This window comes from Coregonus lavaretus (genome assembly GCF_964263955.1).
Source record: "Coregonus lavaretus genome assembly, chromosome: 5".
NCBI lineage: Eukaryota > Metazoa > Chordata > Actinopteri > Salmoniformes > Salmonidae > Coregonus > Coregonus lavaretus.
Genome location: NC_139992.1, coordinates 20,343,878 through 20,365,911, shown reverse-complemented (window position 1 = coordinate 20,365,911; position 22,034 = coordinate 20,343,878). Strand labels below are relative to the sequence as shown.

At 43.9% G+C, this 22,034-nt stretch overlaps 2 protein-coding genes across 2 annotated transcripts in view; one reads left to right on the top strand and one right to left on the bottom strand.

Annotated features, from left to right (window-relative positions):
• The window catches only part of LOC311128834 (uncharacterized protein), a 22,288-nt gene extending 10,896 nt beyond the window's left edge, over nucleotides 1–11,392 (top strand). Inside the window, exons 2-8 of the mRNA XM_084161059.1 lie at nucleotides 436–484; nucleotides 1,786–2,028; nucleotides 2,081–2,140; nucleotides 7,106–7,273; nucleotides 7,416–7,553; nucleotides 7,669–7,746; nucleotides 10,269–11,392. Of these exons, the coding sequence (XP_084017185.1) occupies nucleotides 436–484; nucleotides 1,786–2,028; nucleotides 2,081–2,140; nucleotides 7,106–7,273; nucleotides 7,416–7,553; nucleotides 7,669–7,746; nucleotides 10,269–10,553 (1,021 nt within the window). The 3' untranslated portion in view covers nucleotides 10,554–11,392. The remainder of the gene's footprint in view (nucleotides 1–435; nucleotides 485–1,785; nucleotides 2,029–2,080; nucleotides 2,141–7,105; nucleotides 7,274–7,415; nucleotides 7,554–7,668; nucleotides 7,747–10,268) is intronic.
• Nucleotides 11,393–17,747: 6,355 nt separating this feature from the next.
• Nucleotides 17,748–21,730, bottom strand: LOC311129591 (S-formylglutathione hydrolase-like). The gene is made up of 9 exons (XM_084161933.1): nucleotides 21,611–21,730; nucleotides 20,456–20,534; nucleotides 19,688–19,776; nucleotides 19,330–19,428; nucleotides 19,080–19,204; nucleotides 18,826–18,945; nucleotides 18,626–18,724; nucleotides 18,339–18,506; nucleotides 17,748–18,112 (listed from the first exon to the last, which is right to left on the bottom strand). Exons 2-9 carry the CDS (start codon nucleotides 20,521–20,523, stop codon nucleotides 18,032–18,034), a joined length of 849 nt encoding a protein of 282 aa, XP_084018059.1. The 5' UTR covers nucleotides 20,524–20,534; nucleotides 21,611–21,730; the 3' UTR covers nucleotides 17,748–18,031.
• Between the last annotated feature and the right edge of the window lie 304 nt (nucleotides 21,731–22,034).

Below are 22,034 nucleotides of genomic sequence, written 5' to 3'. Positions count from 1 at the left end.
ATTTTAGAGGAGATGCTATATATTGCTGGGAGGGAGGGGGGGGGGGGAGAAATATAGAGAATAGTTTCACTGGGAGAGGGGGGTGGAGAGAAAGCGTCTCCACTCCACTCCACTGAAGCTAAATGGACCTTGGGAGAGTTGGCTTTGCCCCTGAGAGGAATGCTGCCCTGCACTCAATCCAGGTAGCTTAGTGGTTAAGAGCGTTGTGCCAGTAACTGAAAGGTCGCTGGTTCTAATCCCCGAGCCGACTAGGTGAAAAATCTGTCAATGTGCCCTTGAGCAAGGCACTTAACCCTAATTGCTCCTGTAAGTCGCTCTGGATAAGAGCGTCTGCTAAATGACAAAAATAAATAAAGACAAAAAATCCTCCACCTCACCCCTTTTACCCTCACCCCTTTACCCTCTCCCCCTGACCCTCGCCTCTTCCTTCTCCAGCTGGGCTTTGTGGCCAGGGGTCTTCCTTGGCAGTGCCCAGCCTGGCTGGGTACAGGGGAGGCCAGGGTCCAACATGCCAGTCTAGCCTTCTGAAAGAGAAGACCGGGGAAATGCCAACAAGCATGCCCCAGAGCTTTGTTGCACTGCCAAGACTCAGTCAAGACCTGACAGGCCATCTCTCACACAAATCATCTCTCTCTTTTTCATATTCCTTTCTCCCGTTCTCTCTCTAAAGAACTGTAATGGAGTAGGTCGTTTTTAAACTGGAGCCAGAGATGGGTAGTAGCTATGCTCTAGCTTCCTGTTTTCTGACTCTTGCCTTTATTTACATATTTACTGAAACACATTTGTTTACACTAGGAAGTTCACCTTGGATTACATTTTCCTCTCTCTATTCTCCCTCTTTCTCTCTCTCCCTCTCCCTCTTTGAGCAATGCAGTCCTGTCAGCAGGATGAGGAATATTCTCAGTCTCCAGAATGTATTTCATTTGTCAGAACACTTTATGGCTGAATGTCCCTGTTCAACTGAGAGGCTACATCCTAAATCTCCTAGAGGGAGAGAGTGAAATAAATTAGAGAGGAGGGACATAGAGAGAAATTTAAACACAGAGGAAGAGAAACAGAGAGGATGAAAACGAAAATGTAGACAGAGCAGACAGCAGACGCAGGGAAAGAAGGAGAAAGAACTGGACTGTGATAACACTAGGGGTGTGAGGTGAATTCAGACTCCTAGACTGCCCAGTCTGCCTGGGTATGAATGGGGTACACAGTATGCAGTAAATGGTGACCGGGTCACAGCTTCTGCCTGTTTTGATTTAGTATCCATCCACCATCCATGGCACCGCTAGTTGTTTAGACTGGACTGAGCAGGGTTGAACAGTGCCAGTTTACTGAGAGAAATACATGCTGAGGCTGGCTGGCTCACTGACTGCTTTGAGACGATGTGAAAAAGTGCTTTATAACTGCAGTCATTATCATTATTATTATGAAGGACCAGTTACAGACTGTATACGTTTTTAACTTTATGACTGTAGTCTTCATGACTACACTGTCTGGACCAATGACAGGATCTTGCTGTGTCATTGCAGTGGGACCAGTCTGTTTGGTGAAGAAATATTCGGAAGCGTTGTTTGGTGCTAAAGCTGTCCAGATGGTCTGCTTGCCTGAACATGAGAGGGAGGGAGGGAGAGAGAAAGAGAGAGATGTCACCCTGTAGGATACAGTCATGCTGTGCCCTTAGAAAGAGAGAGAGTGAAAGTGAGAGAGAAGGAGATGTCAGCCTGTACTTTATAGCACAGTCCTGCTGTGCCCTTACAGAATGTTCTGAGAGTCTGTGCTGTGTCCTTCCAGAATGTTCGGAGAGTCTGTGCTGTGTCCTTCCAGAATGTTCTGAGAGTCTGTGATGTGTCCTTCCAGAATGTTCTGAGATTCTGTGCTGTGTCCTTCCAGAATGTTCTGAGATTCTGTGCTGTGTCCTTCCAGAATGTTCTGAGAGTCTGTGCTGTGCCCTTCCAGAATGTTCTGAGAGTCTGTGCTGTGCCCTTCCAGAATGTTCTGAGAGTCTGTGCTGTGGCCTTCCAGAATGTTCTGAGAGTCTGTGCTGTGTCTTTCCATAATGTTCTGAGTCTGTGCTGTGCCCTTCCAGAATGTTCTGAGAGTCTGTGCTGTGTCCTTCCAGAATGTTCTGAAAGTCTGTGCTGTGCCTGTGAGTGAGCCCAGAGTGATACGTTTTGAAATGAGCTAAGAGGAGGCAATGGCTCCTTCTCCACGCTTTCCCAATCTCTCCCTCTTTCTCTCTCTCGCCCTCTCTCTATGCTGTTCATTCAGTTCATTCAAAATGCACAACTTTAAAATCAAATCAAATTTTGATTTGTCAAATGCGCCGAATACAACAGGTGTAGACCTTACCGTGAAACGCTTACTTACGAGCCCTTAACCAACAATGCAGTTCAAGAAATAGAGTTAAGAAAATATTTACTAAATAAACTATATACAGGGGGTACCGGTACCGAGTCAATGTGCGGGGGTACAGGTTAGTCGAGGTAATTTGTACATGTAGGTGGGGGTAAAGTGACTATGCATAGATAATAAACAGTGAGTAGCAGCAGTGTAAAAACAAACGGGGGGGTGTCAATGTAAATAGTCCGGGTGGCCATTTGATTAATTGTTCAGCAGTCTTATGGCTAGGGGGTAGAAGCTGTTAAGGAGCCTTTTGGACCTAGACTTGGCACTCCGGTACTGCTTGCCATGCGGTAGCAGAGAGAACAGTCTATGACTTGGGTGACTGGAGTCTTTGACAATTTTTGGGGCCTTCCTCTGATACTGCCCAGTATATAGGTCCTGGATGGCAGGAAGCTTGGCCCCAGTGATGTACTGGGCCATACGCACTACCCTCTGTAGTGCCTTATGGTCGGATGCCGGGCAGTTGCCATACCAGGCGGTGATGCAACCGGTCAGGATGCTCTCGATGGTGCGGCTGTAGAACTTTGAGGATCTGGGGACCCATGCCAAATCTTTTCTGTCTCCTGAGGTGGAAAAGGTGTTGTCGTGCCCTCTTCACAACTGTCTTGGTGTGTTTGGAATATGATAGTTTGTTGGTGATGTGGACACCAAGGAACTTGAAACTCTCGACCCGCTTGTTGGTGATGTGGACACCAAGGAACTTGAAACTCTCGACCCGCTCCACTACAGCCCCGTCGATTTGAATGGGGGCGTGTTCGGCCCTCCTTTTTCTGTAGTCCACGATCAGCTCCTTTGTCTTGCTTACGTTAAGGGAGAGGTTGTTGTTCTGGCACCACACTGCCAGGTCTCTGACCTCCTCCCTAAAGGCTGTCTTATCGGCGTGTCGTCATCAAACTTAATGATGGTGTTGGAGTCGTGCTTGGCCACGCAGTCGTGGGTGAACAGGGCGTACAGGAGGGGACTAAGCACGCAGCCCTGAGGGGCCCGCATCATGGGCACTCGCGTGTGTGTGTGTGTCAGGGCTGTGCTCAATTCAGAATTTAATTGAGAATGCCTCAAATTCCAATTCAATTCTTGAATTTGAATTGAATTTCAACTGAGGTAGTAAACAGGATACAGAATTGCACATTTGAATTAAAGGAAACATAATTGAATTCAGTGAAATTCTACTTCCTCTTCTATTCTATATTAGGTGTAGTCTATACAAATATACACAGAGTATACCAAACATTAGCAACACCTTCCTAATATTGAGTTGCACCCCCCTTTGCCCTTAGAACAGCCTCAATTCGTCGGGGCATGGACTCTACAAGTTGTCAAAAGCATTCCTCAGGGATGCTGGCCCATGTTGACTCCAATGCTTCCCACAGTTATGTCAAGTTGGCTGGATGTACTTTGGGTGGTGGACCATTCTTCATACACACGGTAAACTGTTGATCGTGAAAAACCCAGCATTGTTTCGGTTCTTGACACAAACCAGTGCGCCTGGCACCTACTACCATACCCCGTTCAAAGGCACTTAAATCTTTTGTCTTGCCCATTCACCCTCTGAATGGCACACATACACAATCCATGTCTCAAGGCTTAAAATTCATTCTTTAACCTGTCTCCTCCCCTTCATCTACACTGATTGAAGTGGATTTAAACAGTGACATCAATAAGGTGTCATAGCTTTCACCTGGATTCACCTGGTCAGTCTGTCATGGAAAGAGCAGGTGTTCTTAATGTTTTGTACATAAAACATGTCATTATATTGAATTGCACTGAATTAAATTCTACTTCCCGTCACTCAAATTCACATTGATTCAATTCGATTTTCAACTCGTGAGTTGAATGGGAGTCAATTCAGAGATTCTGAAATTAGCACAATCCTGGTGTGTGTGTGTGTATGGTGCGTGAGTTGGTGATGGGGTAGTCAGTGAATGCCAGGAAGTCTCTGTTTCTCCATCTGTGTAAAAGTGACTGACAGCCTATCAGTATGGCCTCTAGGGACCCACCATTATCACAGAGGGAAGGAAGGAAGGGGAGAAAGGGGGAGGGGCTTATAATGTCCTAATTAATTAACTCCTTCTGTGTTTTATTACCATGTAACCAGCTTTAAGATGAGTCCAGCCACAGTGAAGGGGGGTTGAGTTAAATCATTCCCCCATGCTATATTGTGACTGGCTGTAACTACGAAACCCCTCTTGTGCTGCCTTGGTTATTGATAGGCCCTAGTATGAGACTTCTGTAAGCTATTTCACACAGAGTTTGTGTTTACAATAATTGACATATCTGTGCTTCCTCTCTACATGGTCATGTCACATTCTGGTGTTGAATGTTACTCTTTCCCCTCCCTAACCATATTCACACCCTCTATAATAGTCAACATCCTGTTCTCTCTATGGCGATGGGGGAGTGATGGCCCCTCGCTGCCCCTCTCTACCTACTCTGGTAGATATCAGCCTGTCATGCTTCTGAATGAGGCCTGTGTGTGTTTATCTCTAACGTCCTACTGGGATAGCCCCTCAAGGAGCCATTGCCCCTGTGAGAGATGGTCAGATAAGGCCGATGTTATTAAGGTCTAGTGTGAATACTTTAGAAATGCATTCTCCTTTCCTTTTCCCCAAGTGTGGGTTGAAGTGTCCAGTGACCCTTGGGCTCCCCCATGTGGTGGGACTTTGTACCACAAGGCAGAGCTACTGAATGTGTTCCATGTGGTGGTGTGTCACTGACCTCTATATGGAGGCTGTTGCAAGAGAGATTTATGACTACAATATAGGCCACAGACTTTGTAAATGATTCACTCCCATGTTGTAGAACGATGGCTGTAACATGTGATCAGAGGCCAAGACTGTTTCTCTCTCTCTCGCTCACTCACTCACTCACACACACACACACACACACACTCCTCTGAATACATTTCCTCCTCCCACTTTAAAAAAATGCTTAATTTCCTCTAATGCGTTTGCTTTGTTATATGTATGCTTACCAGTTTAAAAAGTGGTTTTATTAATATATTACCAATCAGAGAATACTTTTTACGAGTACAATAACACAAAACAAATAAATATGCTTCATTACGTCAAGCCTCTTCAAATCTCCTGTCAGTTGCTGTGGATCCTGGAGGGGTCATGCTATCCCATCTGTTGGTGTGCAGGATTGACTAAGTGGAACTTCTTTAGGAAAACCAATCTTCATGACAATGAAGGCAGCCCAGAGCCCAGCACTGTAGAGTGCATCTGGATATGAATAAGGGGTTATGCAAGTATGCAATAACAGTAGCTACGTATCCGTTTGTAAGAGAAAGTGTGATTTCGGTGTCAGTGTATATTGCAGTATGCATTTACACTACATGACCAAAAGTATATGGAAACCTGCTCGTCGAACATCTCATTCCAAACTCATGGGCATTAATATGGAGATGGTCCCCCCTTTGCTGTGATAACAGCCTCCACTCTTCGGGGAAGGCTTTCCACTAGTTGTTGGAACATTGCTGTGGGGACTTGCTTCCATTCAGCCACAAGAGCATTAGTGAGTTCGGGCACTGATGTTGGGAGATTAGGCCTGGCTCGCAGTCAGCGTTCCAATTCATCCCAAAAGTGTTCGATGGGTTGAGGTCAGGGCTCTGTGCAGGCCATTCAAGTTCTTCCACACCGATCTCGACAAACCATTTCTGTATGGACCTCACTTTGTGCACAGGGGCATTGTCGCTTTGGATAAAAGCGTCTGCTAAATGGGATATTATTATTATTATTTATTGTCCTGCTGAAACAGGAAAGGGCCTTCCCCAAACTGTTGCCACAAAGTTAGAAAGCACAGAATCGTCTAGGATGTCATTGTATGCTGTAACGTTAAGATTTCCCTTCACTGGAACTAAGGGACCTAGCCCGAACCATGAAAAACAGCCCCAGACCATTATTCATCCTCCACAACTTTACAGTTGGTACTATGCATTCGGGCAGGTAGTGTTCTCCTGGCATCCGCCAAACCCAGATTCGTCCGTCGGACTGCCAGATGGTTAAGCGTGATACATCACTCCAGAGAACGTGTTTCCACTGCTCCAGAGTCCAACGGCGGCGAGCTTTACACCACTCAAGCTGACGCTTGGCATTGCGCATGGTGATCTTAGGCTTGTGTGCGGCTGTTCGGCCATAAAAACCCATTTCATGAAGCTCCCGAAGAACAGTTCTTGTGCTGACGTTGCTTCCAGATGCATTTTGGAACGCAGTAGTGAGTGTTGCAGCCAAGGACAGCCGATTTGTACGCGCTTCAGCACTCGGCGGTCCCGTTCTGTGAACTTGTGTGGCCAATCACTTCACTGCTGAGCCGCTGTTGCTCCTAGACGTTTCCACTTCACAATAACACCACTTACAGTTGACTGGGGCAGCTCTAGCAGGGCATACATTTAACGAACTGACTTGTTGGAAAGGTGGCATCCTATGACGGTCACACGTTGAAAGTCACTGAGCTCTTCAGTAAGGCCATTCTATTGCCTATGTTTGTCTATGGAGATTGCATGGCTGTGTGCTCGATTTTATACACCTGTCAGCAACGGGTGTGGCTGAAATAGCCAAATCCAATAATTTGAAGGGGTGTCCACATACTTTTGTATATACAGTATAGTGTATGTAGGCTACAGAATGTGTGCTTTTATGGGTGTTAAATGCATGTGTGTGTGTGCGTGGGTCTGAATGTATTAGTACAGTTCAGTATGTGTAAGTGTTAGTTGCTGAGCACCCTGTTTAACGGCTGGCCTGTTCTCTCCCCCGGCCTGTTGGGGGCAGTGTTCCTGAGGACCCATAAGAGTCTGGAGTCTGTGGATCCTCAGTTCACCATGAGGAGGAAGATGGAACAGCTGAGAGAAGAGCTGGAGCTGATGGAACAGCTCAGAGAGGTGAGAGCTTCTCTGTCAATCTCTTTCCCTCCCTCACTCTCGTCTGGAAGTAAACTCCCTATCCAGTAGCATTATGTCCTCAGTTTGTGCATGTATTAAGGTGTGTGGTTTGACCCCTCTTACCCCTTCTGTCTCCCCTCAGAGCATAGAGAGCAGACTGAAGGTGGCTCTTCCTGAAGACCTCGGCTCCTCCCTCATGGACGGGGTGGTGCTCTGCCATCTGGCCAATCACATTCGCCCACGCTCCGTGGCCAGCATCCATGTGCCCTCGTCCGCTGTGGTACGTCTGGGGGTCAATGAGGGGTTAAAGAGGGATACATAGGAATGGGTGATTCTTTGTGTTATATACAGTTATAGTGTGTGTTGAGCTCTGTGTTCTGTGTGTGACCCTGTAGCCCAAACTCAGCATGGCCAAGTGTCGGAGGAACGTGGAGAACTTCCTGGATGCCTGTAGGAAGATGGGCGTTCCCGAGGTGAGACATTCCTGTCTGTTAGATAGTGGCACCTCATTGATCCTGAATCAGGCACTCTATTTCAGATTCACCTGTTAGAGTTGGGATTTGACTGAAGGAAACTGATCCTTGATCTGTTAAGAGTTTGAATAAAAGCTATAGTATCATTGGGGTTGGAATCTAGTTCTGGGTGGGCTGATTGGGGATCAGTGATGCAAACAGCCTGTAGAGGACACCAATACTATGCACACTAGCATGAAGTGTCAGAAAGAGCTGGGTGCTAGTGCTGGGATGAAACTAGACCATTTGACAAGTCTACAACTTCTTTAGTTTACACAGGAATACAGTTCTAGGATATGTATTTGACATTGGGACCAAACCCCTTTATAATCATCACCTTAAAACAATCTGCCCAGTCAGAGCACAGAGTTTGATCCCAGAACTGACACATCTAGCCAATCACCTTCCCATCCCCCACTACCTCCTCTGAAAGAGAGAAAATAATGGCAAGCATTAAAGCTGCATCATCATCATCATCGCACTGGACTATGCTGTCATCATCACGGCTTCCTCTATGCTTTTAAACTTTGACCTGGCTCTTGCCTGGTTCTGACCCCAGCGCGTGCCAAAGAAAAAAAGGAGTTTAACAGGAGCTGTTGTGCTCTCATGTCATTTACTTGACTGAAAGATGTTGTGTGTGTATGTGATGGCAACATAGGACTTAAAGGGCGATTGCACTTCCTAATTTGGCACATTAAGAAACGCTAGCGGCCATGACTGAATTCAAACGTGAGTTGGTTTCGGGGTGTGGTTTGATGTGGGTGTCTCGTCTGTGTTCACAGCCAATTAGCTTCAGCCAGCTGATGTGCAAACGTGGCAAAATTGGTTTGACTTTGAATAGCCCATCTCTGGGGATAGTTAGGGACCATCAAAAATGACACAATGTAAATGGGACAATATTTTAATGTTGTACATCTTTTAGTTGTCTCATTAAATGCTTTCAAAATTTGTATACCACTTTCTACAATTTATAGTTGGTTTGAGGTTTTTAAGTCATTGAAATTTGGAGCTATTGACCTTTTAAAATATTGTCCCATGTACATTGTGTAATTTACTGATGGTCAAAACTAACAGAACCAAATTAAGATCGGTCTCGTGCAGCTGCGCTCCGAATTGATGATTACTTGGGTGCTGTCAGCTGTGGACAGGATTAAAATAAACCCAACCCACGGACAACTGTTACGGTACCCTTCATTCCGCGACATACAATTATTTCCTATCATCTTTATGACCAGCATTATCCTATTTACACCTTGTAGTCAATTTTGACAGTATAATAAATGTTTCTGACTCCTATCGATGCCACATAGGCCATTTTCAAAACGATAAATTGCTTTTTAGGGGCAGTCGCTCTTTAATAAGATGTGTTCGACTATCAAATTGGCCCAGTGACCCTGGCTCCTCGTTGCTGTGTGATTGCTCCTTTAGTAAATATATTCAGTAATTATGACCACTATTTCTGTCGTCCATGGTTACACATACAGTAGTAGCGGGACTCATTATTTGATCATACCCTGGTATAGTAAGCCCTGCTGTGATTGTGTTTAACGTATTCTCTCATCACTCAATGAGCCTGGTCGAAACCTCACACTACAAAAGTTGCCTTTCAGTCACTGTTTGAGTAGCCTGCTGGGACTGTACATTAGAATGCACAGTAGCACCATTACCAACAGTGAGACTGTCTGAGACCTCTTGGCTGCTTCCTTAGACCTCCTGCTTGTTTGCTGTTGCTAGTCTGGTTTTGCTTGTATAACCTGGCCCTAGCCATCTTGTAATCCTGCTGCTTGCTGGCTGAAATGTTGCTGCCTCGCTGAAACAGGTGCTTTGCGCTGGATAGAAAGCTATTGCTAGCAAATGCATGTGAAGATGTAGCTGGCTAACACCGACTGCACCCTCATTGCTCCTAACGCTCCACACCCCGGCATGGGCTGCTTTCTGAAAGAGACAGTTCAGTCTCAGATTTATAAATGTAGTAAGTCACATACTCTCTCTCAAAAAGCAGCCCTGCACATTGCCCTGGTAACCCACGCCTGCGCAGCCCTGCACAGAAACACATACCTTGACCCCTGACCTCTTGTTCCCACTGGTTAACATCCTGCCTTGTTTCTCTCTGTTCTGTTTTCCTGCTGGACCACCGTCTATCTTCTCTTCTTCTCCGCTGAATCCCCTCCCCTTATTTCTCTTTTCCTGGCACTCCCTTCCCATTTCTTCCTCTTCTTTGTTCTGGTATTTTCTCTCCTATGTGTTGTTCTTCCCTCGCTCATCATTCTCCTCCACTTCTATATGCCTGTATTTCTCTTCTTCATTCGTAAAATCCTTTGACGTTCCTATGTGAGCCCTTTCCTTCTATCTGTATCATTATTTTCCCTGTTTTCCATTCTTCTCCATTCATCCCTTCAACTCCTTTTCCTATTTCCAATCCTTCTCCCTTCACCTTCATTCACATTGTATGTTACCACCTCCGCTCCTCTTTGGGTCCTCAGTCGTCCCTCTGCTCAGCATATGACATCATCCAGTGTCACCTGCGGCCGATCCGTGTCACCGTGTGCGCCCTGGTCGCCATGGAGACCCCCACAAAGGGGAGGAATTCAGACAGACAGGGGAAGGGCCCGAGTCCAAACCCAAGCCCCGCCCCCGAGGCGTCTACACAGGTCGCCCAGGCTCCGCCTCCCGCCTGGCAGCCCTGGGACCTGATTGGCTCGAGCCTAGTACATGTGTTCTGTCTCCTCCTGCTGTTTGTGGCCTATAGCTGGAGCGAGCTGACGTAATGCCACCTGTCAATCTCCTGTCAAAGCCCACCCTCCTCTCAGCCCTGCCCCCCGCATGTGCCAACACGTCTCTGTCCGCAATCCTCCTCCTCTTTTTCTTCAACCTCGTTTCTGTGCTCTTCTCCTCTGTCTGGGAAAACTGCTGACTCACACAACAGTGTGTCTCTCATACACACTTGTATTCATGCACACATTACAGATGCGCACCATTAAACTCCAATAAATACCGACTCACAACCTCACACACATGCATTCATATACTGTCCCCATCAATACTGCACATTCCAACTGTTAAAAAGAAGCCTGGAACTTGTACACAAGGGGTTACCGGAAGACTCTCTACAACTCTTTGGCCAATGTCTCAAATCAAGCCTGTCATGTTGGACTGTTCTCTTTATTAATGCCCTCTGGGGTCACAGACCTGTTGTATGGGGTCATACAGTATACCCACTCCCCATGGGGTCATACACTGTCTCTTGGTTCCATACAGCCTGTCTAGTTTGGGTCCAGGTAAGCACAGACCATTAATAGGGTTCCTCTATCAAGCTGGATCTTGGAGCTTTTTTGTTGCATTGATCTCTCTCTTCAAGACACATCAGATACAGGTACAATACAGTTGTTATTATACTGTCTGTTCAAAGTAAATAGTAAAGCTCAATAGTGATGCCATCTATGACAAAGATACAACACAGTGTATAGGTTTGGACCTAATAAACACACCACTTATGACTAGACTGTAGAATGTCACTACAGAACACTGTCACTAAATTAAGTTCAATAATCACGTCACTACTGCACATCTCGACCATGTACAGATAACTGCCAAAATAATGGAAACACTTGAGTAAATGACAGATATAAAGTATATTGAAAGCGGGTGCTTCCACACAGGTATGGTTCCTGAGTTAATTAAGCAATTAACATCCCATCATGCCTAGGGTCATGTATAAAGATGCTGGGCAGGCCATTATTTTGGCTACCATGCCGATGCCCCGATAAGATGACAATGCCCCAATCCACAGGGCACGAGTGATCACTGAATGGTTTGATGAGCATGAAAATGATGTAAACCATATGCCATGGCCGTCTCAGTCACCAGATCTCAACCCAATTGAACACTTATGGGAGATTCTGGAGCGGCACCTGAGACAGCGTTTTCCACCACCATCAACAAAACACCAAATTATGAAGTTCTTCGTGGAAGAATGGTGTCATATCCCTCCAATAGAGTTCCAGACACATGTAGAATCTATGCCAAGGTGCACTGAAGTTGTTCTGGCTCATGGTGGCCCAACACCCCATTAAGACACTTTGTTGGAGTTTCCTTTATTTTGTAAGTTACCTGTACATAACTCTCATATCGCTATAGTTGATTTACCCTGGGGGGGTTACATGACTACAGTATGTAGAAGTTTTAGGCCTACTATTGTACTATTCTGTCGTGGTTCAGACCGTAGACTTATTTTCTTCTTTTCAAAACCTCAAGATACATTGGAAGGAAGTTTATTTTACCCAGCGACTACTAATAGTTCTGTTTGTTTTAATTCAGCCAGTGCTGTGAGGCTTTATATGACTTGTATATCTGATGGTGTGAATGGAACTGGTAATAAATGTACAGTTCTCTCTTCTATTCTGTGTTGCTGTTCTCTGAAGGATGATGAGTCCAGTGCTGTTCAGATTCCTCATAATGGTTATCCAACATACTCCTACACACACCTGTACTGTCTGTATGTTCACTCATCACCATAGTTGTATTGAGGGGTTTTTATTTACTTGTTTTTGCTGCCTCCTTTCTTGTCCATCTCCCTATTTCTGTCCCACTCATTCCCGATCTCCTCTCCCTCCTCCCCCCCACTCTCTCTGTCTCTTCCTTCTCTTTCTCTGTGGAACCTTCACAGGATAAGCTGTGTCTGCCTCATCACATACTAGAGGAGAAGGGTATGATAAAGGTGAGCATGACAGTCCAGGCGCTGGTGGATGAGACTTCAACCAAGCAGGCTCTCTTCACGTGAGAGGGAAGACCCACACACACACCACTTTGTCAAAGTGAACGAACACAAGTTGCCATTGTACCTCCTGAAATAGCCTTTTCCAAGGGACTGTAGCCTATATCTGTCTTCCTTTCGTGTTTCTTACAACCAGGGGTTTGAAGTTGCACATTGATGCGTGCGGTGCCCTAAATTACATAGTGGATATGATATTAAAAGCTGACAGGGGTGTCCACGTTGATGGTGTTTAATTCTGACGCGAGTGCCCTGCTTTGTTGTGGCAGCATCCAGCACCCTTGGACACTCCTGTAGCTTGAACCCTGCCTACAACAGCTTCTAGCATGCTGCACTGTGTACGTTTGACTATGCATTTCACAGGCTGTCAGTTTTCACCCCTCTATTCCTAAGGACAGGTATTATTATAATCACCTTCAGTATTCTGAGACTAAACACCAGACACTCCAACGTAGCGCTCTCTCTGCTACCGCTTCCCTATTTCAAGATATTTACAATGGACATGGCCAAGTGGCTGAGAGTTGTATACATTGAAAAGAATCCCGCAAATATTTTTCTCTAATAGGTAATATATTTTAGGTATAGTTCTGTATATTGTATTATGTTTTACTTTAAATTGATCTCTCACCACCTCTGTAGGGGTAGAAGTGTTGTCCTAACATTATGGGAACATTGTGTTTTGGTTGTTGAATCGGGAGTGGTTGTGGGTATGTAACTCAGGGGAGGTGTGGGCTTACTACACTCATGCTTCATTCCGTAGCCTGCTTCTCGGTCAATGGTATTACTCTAACATTGTGTGTGTGTGTGTGCGCGCGCATGCCTGACTGCGTGCTTGTCAAAGAGAGTGACAGGAGTCATAGTTAGACAATGAAAAAGAGAGGAGAGGGTTTGCATGCCCTAGTACTGGGCTCTCCAACCCTGTTCCTGAAGAGCTACCACCTGTAGGTTTTCACTCCAACCCTAATCTAGCCTGATTCTAATAATTAGCTGGTTGATAAGCTGAACCAGGCTAGTTACAACTGGGGTTGGAGTGAAAACATACAGGAAGGTAGCTCTCCAGGAATAGGGTTGGACACCCCTGCCCTAGTACATTGTATACGGCTTTACAAGCATTTCGCTACACCCGCTATAACATCTGCTAAACACGTGTATGTGACAAATACAATTTGATTTGATTTACTGCTAAATAACCTCTCGTGAAGTGTGGGGTGATGCTGCCCATGCTAGGTGGTCATGTAGGACCTACAACGTTAGCATTTAAAAGTAACAGATGCATTCACTGATTTAGAGACACTGTTAGCAGTATATGAAGAGTTGATGCCTGAGTGCCCAATATCCCACTACTACACAAACAGCAGAACACTCTGAAATAAGCATACTAGGTGTGTGAGCAATGGTGTTGGGTTTTTATTGTACAGATATGCATTTTATACAGCTTGGTATCCAAAGCTTAAGATTTAGCAGTAAAATCAAACAATGTTCCACTGGATAGATTTGACAGTTGCCAAAACATCTAAACTGTTTTTTCAGAGCTACGTATGAGACAGCAATTCATTAACGCTCTGGATAAGAGTCTGCTAAATGACTAAAATGTAAAATGTAATTAAAGCTAGAATCCTTAATTGAAACAATATCAAGAGGCCACCCAGCCTGTGTTTTGGTAAAAAGCTGAGGGATGGGCCTGGAGAAATGTAACCACTCAAATTCATAGAGCTATGAATGAAAGGACTGACCATCCATGATAACAAAAGTATAGTTTTAAATATGTTTTGAGGCTATACCGTGTTTGTTTACATTTACATTGTTTACAAACAGGAGTAAAACACGTTTTTATTCTGGGTTCTAATGGGGTACGACAGTTTAACTGAGCTCGTGAGGCATTTGTAAGTTATATTCTTCAAGAATCAATGGGTATATATCATTAATTTATAAGTCCAAAAATGGATGTATCAACTAATGATTCCAGCTTTAATGTTTTTGAATATATGGTTTGTACTATTCCAATGATCTAATTGTCTTTAGACGTGTGGTAATGTTTTTATGAGAAGTGGTGATAAGCGTCAATGTGATGGTTTGTGCAAGTGGGTTTTGTATTTAGAAAGTATACACAGTGCATTCGGAAAGTATTCAGACCCCTTCACTTTTCCCACATTTTGTTGCGTTATAGCCCGATTCTGAAATTGATTAAATAAATAGAAAATTAATCAATCTACACACAATACCCTATAATGACAAAGCGAAAACAGGTTTAGAAATTTTAGCGAATGTATTCAAAATAAAAAAACATACCTTATTTACACAAGTATTCAGACCCTTTGCTATGAGACTTGAAATTGAGCTCAGGTGGATCCTGTTTCCATTGATCATCCTTGAGATGTTTCTGCAACTTGGGAGTTCACCTGTGGTAAATTCAATTTATTGGACATGATTTGGAAAGGCACACCTGTCTATATAAGGTCCCACAGTTGACAGTGCATCTCAGAGCATAAACCAAGCCATGAGGTCAAAGGAATTGACCGTAGACCTCCGAGACAGGATTGTGTTGAGGCACAGATCTGGGGAAGGGTACCAAAAAAAGTTTGCACCATTGAAGATCCCCAAGAACACAGTGGCCTCCATCATTCTTAAATGGAAGAAGTTTGGAACCACCAAGACTCTTCCTAGAGCTGGCTGCCCGGCCAAACTGAGCAATCGGGGGAGAAGGGCCTTGGTGAGGGAGGTGACCAAGAAACCTATGGTCACTCTGGCAGAGCTCCAGAGTTCCTCTGTGGAGATAGGAGAACATTCCAGAAGGACAACCATCTCTGCAGCACTCCAACAATCTGGCCTTTATTTTAGAGTGGCCAGACGGAAGCCACTCCTCTGTAAAAGGCACATGACAGCCCGCTTGGAGTTTGCCAAAAGGCAGACCATGAGAAAAAAGATTATCTGGTCTGATGAAACCAAGATTGAACTCTTTGGCCTGAATGCCAAGTGTCACGTCTGGAGGAATCCTGGCACCATCCCTATGGTGAAGCATGGTGATGGCAGCATCATGTTGTGGGGATGTTTTTCAGCAGCATGGACTGTGAGACTAGTCAGGACCGAGGGAAAGATGAACGGAGCAAAGTACAGAGAGATCGTTGATGAAAACCTGCTCCAGAGTGCTCAGGACCTCAGACTGGGGTGAAGGTTCACCTTCCAACAGGACAACGACTAAGCACACAGCCAAGAAAACGCAGGAGTGGCTTCGGGACAAGTCTCTGAATGTCCTTGAGTGGCCCAGCCAGAGCCCTGACTTGAACCTGATCGAACATCTCTGGAGAGACCTGAAAATAGCTCTGCAGCGACGCTCCCCATCCAACCTGACAGAGTTTGAGAGGATCTGCAGAGAAGAATGGAAGAAACTCCCCAAATACAGGTGTGCCAAGCTTGTAGTGTCATACCCAAGAAGACTTGAGGCTGTAATCGCTGCCAAGGTGCTTCAACAAAGTACTGAGTAAAGAGTCTGAATACTTATGTAAATGTCATCAGTTTTTTGCAAAAATTTCTAAAAACCTGTTTTTGCTTTGTCATTATGGGGTATTGTGTAGATTAATGAGGGGAAGAAAAAAACAATTTAATCCATTTTAGAACAAGGCTGTAACGTAACAAAACGTGGAAAAAGTGAATACTTTCCAAATGAATTGTATTTATTACTTTATTAAAGCTGCAATAACTTTTTGGGCGACGACCAAATTCACATAGAAATGTGAGGTATAGCTCTGTCACTCATTGAAAGCAAGTCTAAGTGGTAGATCTGTTCTATCTACGCTATTTCTATGCATCCCGTTCAGTTCCGTTTTATATATAGTTTACTTTCGGTTTCGTACACCAGCTTCAAACAGCTGAAAATACAATAGTTCTGGTTATGGAAAATATTTTTCACAGCGGTTTAGATGGTACAATGATTCTCTACACTATACTTGCTTGTTTTGTCACAAACTGAAATTACGAACAATTGGAATTTTAGCAACCAGGAAATGGCGGAGCGATTTCTGAATAGTGCATCTTTAAGAGTAATTTGAATATTTTAACAGTCACCACCACACATAAAATCAGCCACACTCCTGAGGCAAAGTGAACAATCTCTTAGAATCAGGATCTTGAGTGATCTCATTGCTAATGTAGAATTCAAAGTAACAACAATTACAACACTACTACTATTTATGTATATAATGTAGCTAATATTTAATAATTTACAATACATTATATATAGTAAAAACAACCATTATGCACAGTAATCCTACTTTAATACTCAAAGTAATGTCCTTTCCACCTAGCTAAATAGAACTACTCAGGTGCTAACATTTGACTACCAGTATCCCTTCTCCCAGTTCTAACATTTCCTCCTATTTTGATGATAGAAAAGAGATATGTGGAAACTAAAGGGAAATATGACAAGGATATTTGCTTAGTAGGAGAAAGTGACTGTGTAGCTTATCGTTTCCTTATGGAGGTTTGGGCCGTGTGCTGCAAACCTGACAGTTTAGAAACCTAAAGAGGGGACTTACATTTTTTTTTTTAAAGAGGTCATTACTTTTAGTTCATTGATTAGTCAGTCAATCCCTTGGGCCTTTATGAGTGGCTGTATGGCTGCCTATGGGCCTGAAATTATCAGCACTTTAAAGAGACGTTTTTATAGTTTGTTTTGGCAACTGACAAATCTCAGAGCTCCATTTTAAATTAGAAATGTGTGTATGACAATGACATTTATTTGAACTATACAAATGTGCGAAATGTTTTTACCACAGTATAACTGTTGACTGCTGAGTTTAGCTGTGTTGCCCTTTTCTACCTTTCTCTGTATATAGTCCTGAAAGCTTGTACTCAGTTTTGTACTTTGATTGGGAGGAAATGTAAAAAAAAAAAATATGTTTAGGTTTCTTAAAATTGACGTATCATATTATACAATTTTGTACCTCTTGTCATATTGGTGTATTTGTTGTACAGCAATTTGGATTTTATTGCATGAAACACCCCTTTAATGTTGCCTTAACTGCTGTGAATACTGTATATATTTCTCATCACTTTATCAGTAAAGCACTTATCTGTAAAAAGCACATTGTCTTATGTTTGATCTATAGTCCACCTACATGTATTTTGTATTGTCTCAGAGATGTCAGAGTGTATAAGCCTAAGGTCATAAGATGGAAACAAATGTAATCAAAAGTAATAACTGAACCTTTATTTTGAAAGAAATACAGTTGGAGTGACCACATGATTAGCAAGCAAGCTCCTCTTAACACCAAACATCCTGGCCCCACTATTGTCTGTTCTCAGTTTGACTCAACATAGCAGGTGTGTTCATTTCAGCTCAACAGGCGCATCAGGTTAATTTTAGCTCACCAGGCACTAGGTCTCTCTGGATGGGACATGTGGACAGTAGCAGGTGCACAGTTTGAGTAGAAGGCACAGAGGAGAAAGCCTGGTTGGGTTCTGGTCCAGCAGTCAGTCTTAAGCATTGAGGAACTTGGCGTGGTGCTTGATGTGGTCGGTGATGAAGGAATAGATGAAGAAGTAGCTGTGGTCGTAGCCCTGATGGAGACATTAATGGCACTGTTAGTCTGATGACATAGCAATATGATGATACTCACTGCATTTTACATCAGTAAACAAGCACATATTGTATATAACTACTGAGATGAACAACTGGCAGCAGGGAAAATCATACAGCAAAGTCACCAACCCTAGTTCAGTACACATAGTAGGTATTTCAAGATCAAACAGTTGCTATAGTTGGCCACTGGGTGGCAGCACTCACCGGCTGCAGCCTGAACACAACAGGAATCTTCTTTTCTGAGCAGGCGGCGATCAGGTTGTCAGGAAGCAGCTGGCTGGCCGACAGGAACTGGTCATCACGGCCCTGGTCGATCAGGATGTCCAGCTGTGGGCCAGAGTATGATGCTGCCAGCACCGTGGCGTCATACGCCTGGAAAGGAGGAAAAGGAGAGGAGGAAGAGTGATTAGAAACTCTTGGTGTTGTTCTGGAATTCTACTTTGTTTGTTGTGATCCCGTTGATTTGGTCCTCCTGTAACCCCTTACTGTACCTCCCAGGTCTTCTTGTCTTCTCCTAGGTACCCAGAGAAGGCCTTCTGCCCCCAGGCACACTGGATGGGGTTACAGATGGGGGCGAATGCAGAAACAGCCTGCAGTGAGAATGGGATGAAGAGAAAGGGCTTCATTCATATATTCAAAAGATGATGGTAATATATGATATCATAATGAAAGGACTGCCATATTGCCATGCCTTGTATTTTCCAGGGTTCTTCAGGGCGCAGATGAGGGCTCCATGTCCCCCCATGGAGTGGCCGGAGATGGACATCTTCTCTGGGTCAGTGGGGAAGTTAGCATTAATCAAACGAGGGAGCTGAGAGAGAGAAAAAAATAAAGAGAGAGAGAGGTGGGAGGTGGTGATTATCAGCGCATAGCAGTATTGGGGGATTCAAAATAGTAATAGGAAATGCTACCATCACGACTACTATTATCATGTGACCGACACACCTCCTCAGTGACATAGGTGTACATGCAGTAGTTGGTCTTCCAGGGCTCCTGGGTGGCGTTGACATAGAAACCAGCCCCCGTGCCAAAGTCCCAGCTCTCATCTTCACCCTCGATGTTACAACCACCTGAACACCACAGAAAATAGTAGGAAGAAGGTAGGGTGGGAGCTATAATTACTATTAAAAGGTGGGCATGAGCATTGAAGTGAAGGGTGAATGTTATGCAATGAGTAAAGTGTGTGCGTGCGTACGTGGGCTGGTGTCTGGGGCTACGATGATGATTCCGTGCTCAGAAGCCGCCTGCTGACTGCCAGCCTTGGTGATGAAGTTCTGCTCTGTGCATGTCAACCCTAGAAGCACACAGTGAAACGTGAAGGACAACATTTTCAACACACATAGGAAAAATCTAAGTAGTTGATCAGAATAATTCAGTGGTCATCGTGTGCAGATGTTTATTCTAGACCAGTGCAAGTGTACAGGCAATTAAGATCTTGATGATTAGTTGAATCAGGTGTGTTGGGATAGAACAAAAACCTACACATTCTGGGCAGGGATGGTGACCACTGTCTTTATGTAACATATGAGAGACAATGGACTGTGAGAACTCACCAGAGAGCCAGTAGAAGACGGGGCACTTCTCATTCTCTGCTTTAGGAGGCAGGTAGACAGCGACTTTCATTTTACACTTCAGCTCAGTGCTGAGAAAAGAAAATGCATTACATCACGTTTCTGGCATACTGCATGTTTCCACCCAAGCCATATGGGCAGATTGGAAATAATAGAATTTGGAAAACTATAATTTGTGTATTCCAATGGCAAATACAGCAGTGTGTTGCATTGATGTATAACAGTGAAACAGAATTAGCTAGCAGACTGGCTACTGAGATGCTCCATTCGCCGTTACAGGATAGGTACTGTTTGGCGTTGCACAGAATTTTTCGACTAACCTTAACTTGGCGATACTATCTTCGTTCTCGATTCGGCCAAACATATCTTCTAAACATGTTTGTGTAGAGTAGCAGGTAGACAGAGCTCTCGATCAATGAGAGAAGATTAGAAATAGACAAGATGGTGGCGAACACATTTTTGGATTATTTCATGGAGTAAAACTTTTATTTATTTAAAAAGAGCATTTTCTAAATTCAAACGAACCACCTGCAACTGAACACGGATATTTTGGAAGATACATGTTTCGCCGAATTGAGGACAAAGATCGTATTGCCAAGTTAAGGTTGGTCGAACATTCTCTGTGATATGCCAAACAGTACCTATCCTGTAATGGCTAATGGGGCATCACATTAGCCGTTACAATCTGCTAGCTAAAACAGAATGAGCTCTCGGGAGGTTAGTTAGTCTGGTTTCACGAGGCTAGCTCACCTGTCATGCTCGAACACCTTCTGGTAGCCGCCACTGCACTTGTTGGATGACACTTGGGCGAGGGCCATAGTTCGGTTACCTTTGGCAAGTCCACGAGGGAAAGAGTTGTATTGTATGGGACATTCTTTCAGAAATCTTGCTGCTACAGTTTTGCGTAGACCAGACAACATTGCATTTGTAAAATTATCCTTCTTAGCTAGCAACTACTAGCATGTTATGCATGCTAAAACTAAGTTGCATAGACCCTTTTCCAGTACACTGACGTCACGCACAGATTCGTGTAAGAAAGCCATCGCCATCTGCGCCCATTTAACAAAGCCCTTACATTTTTATTATTTCTAAACGAAATTACTTTTTTTGGGTTCCTGTACGTTTACAATTATGTTTTAATTGTTGCTTGAACAGTTGCTAAGATTATTTGGTTGTGATCTTTGCAAAATAACTTTTGGATGCAGCAACTAGCTAGAATGCTAACGCTTATTGATAGGCTAGGCTGTAGCAAAAGCTAGCCAAAGAGCCATTTTACTGGTTGAAGTTTAAGTGTTTTATAAGTATAATGCAGTTGATTTGCGATGATGACGAACATAACTTTAAGCAGGACATTCATACGAGCCTTAAATTATATTATAACCCATAAGTAGTGAGAAATGCACTCATAAGTAACATGTAAATACAGGCATTTTTTTGCTGGCGTTCTATAACTCCCCCACCAACTTGCGCGCATCGCCCTCGTGCGGCAATGTTTGCAAACACAAAAAGGGGTCTACAGTCCACAGATGCATGCAAAAATAGAATGCCAAGTTGGTCGAATGTCGTTGGACAGGGCAGAAGACCCGAACAAGAAGATAGGCCCAAAACACAGCTGTGCTAACTTATTAACTGTAACATCTTCAAAAAGCACCAACTTGAAAGCATGCACAATGCGGCCTCTGTAAATCGCTAGATGATCAATCGATGAATGCTATAAGGCCTTCAGAGCAAGAGAATGCAGAACTTGCCACATTGTATCGGTTTCTGTATAGCTGTCTGGCTTATTCGAGCGAGCCAGAGCCACTCCTACCCTGCAAGCAAGCTGCACGTAAGAAACTCAGTAACTTCTACTTCATGATCATAGAAACACAGCAAATAATAAGTGTTAATTTACACTTTACATACCTTGTTAAATAACGATTATTGAGAATAACTTCACTTTCGTCCCGGCTGCTTGGGTCTAGTAGAGTCCAACGTGAGGGTCAACGTGAAACGTCATGGAGATACTTCGTCTTCTTCTTCAATGAGGTTTAATGGCGGTTGGCATCCAATTTGTTGCATTACCGCCACCTTCTAGACTGGAGTACAACTCCCTTATATTTTGCATGAAAACTAAAATAAAGAAATACTCTACCATCTAACACTACACTCACAAATTCAAAAATATTATTAATAATTAACACCACCCTTCTCCATTATTTAAATATATTCATTCCTACCTCAATGCCCTCAACCTGAAATGATGGGACATCACCACTTAACACTCCCTGTAACTCTTCTGATGTCAAGTCTTGCACACCCAAATACCTCTCTGCAGCTGCCACCACAA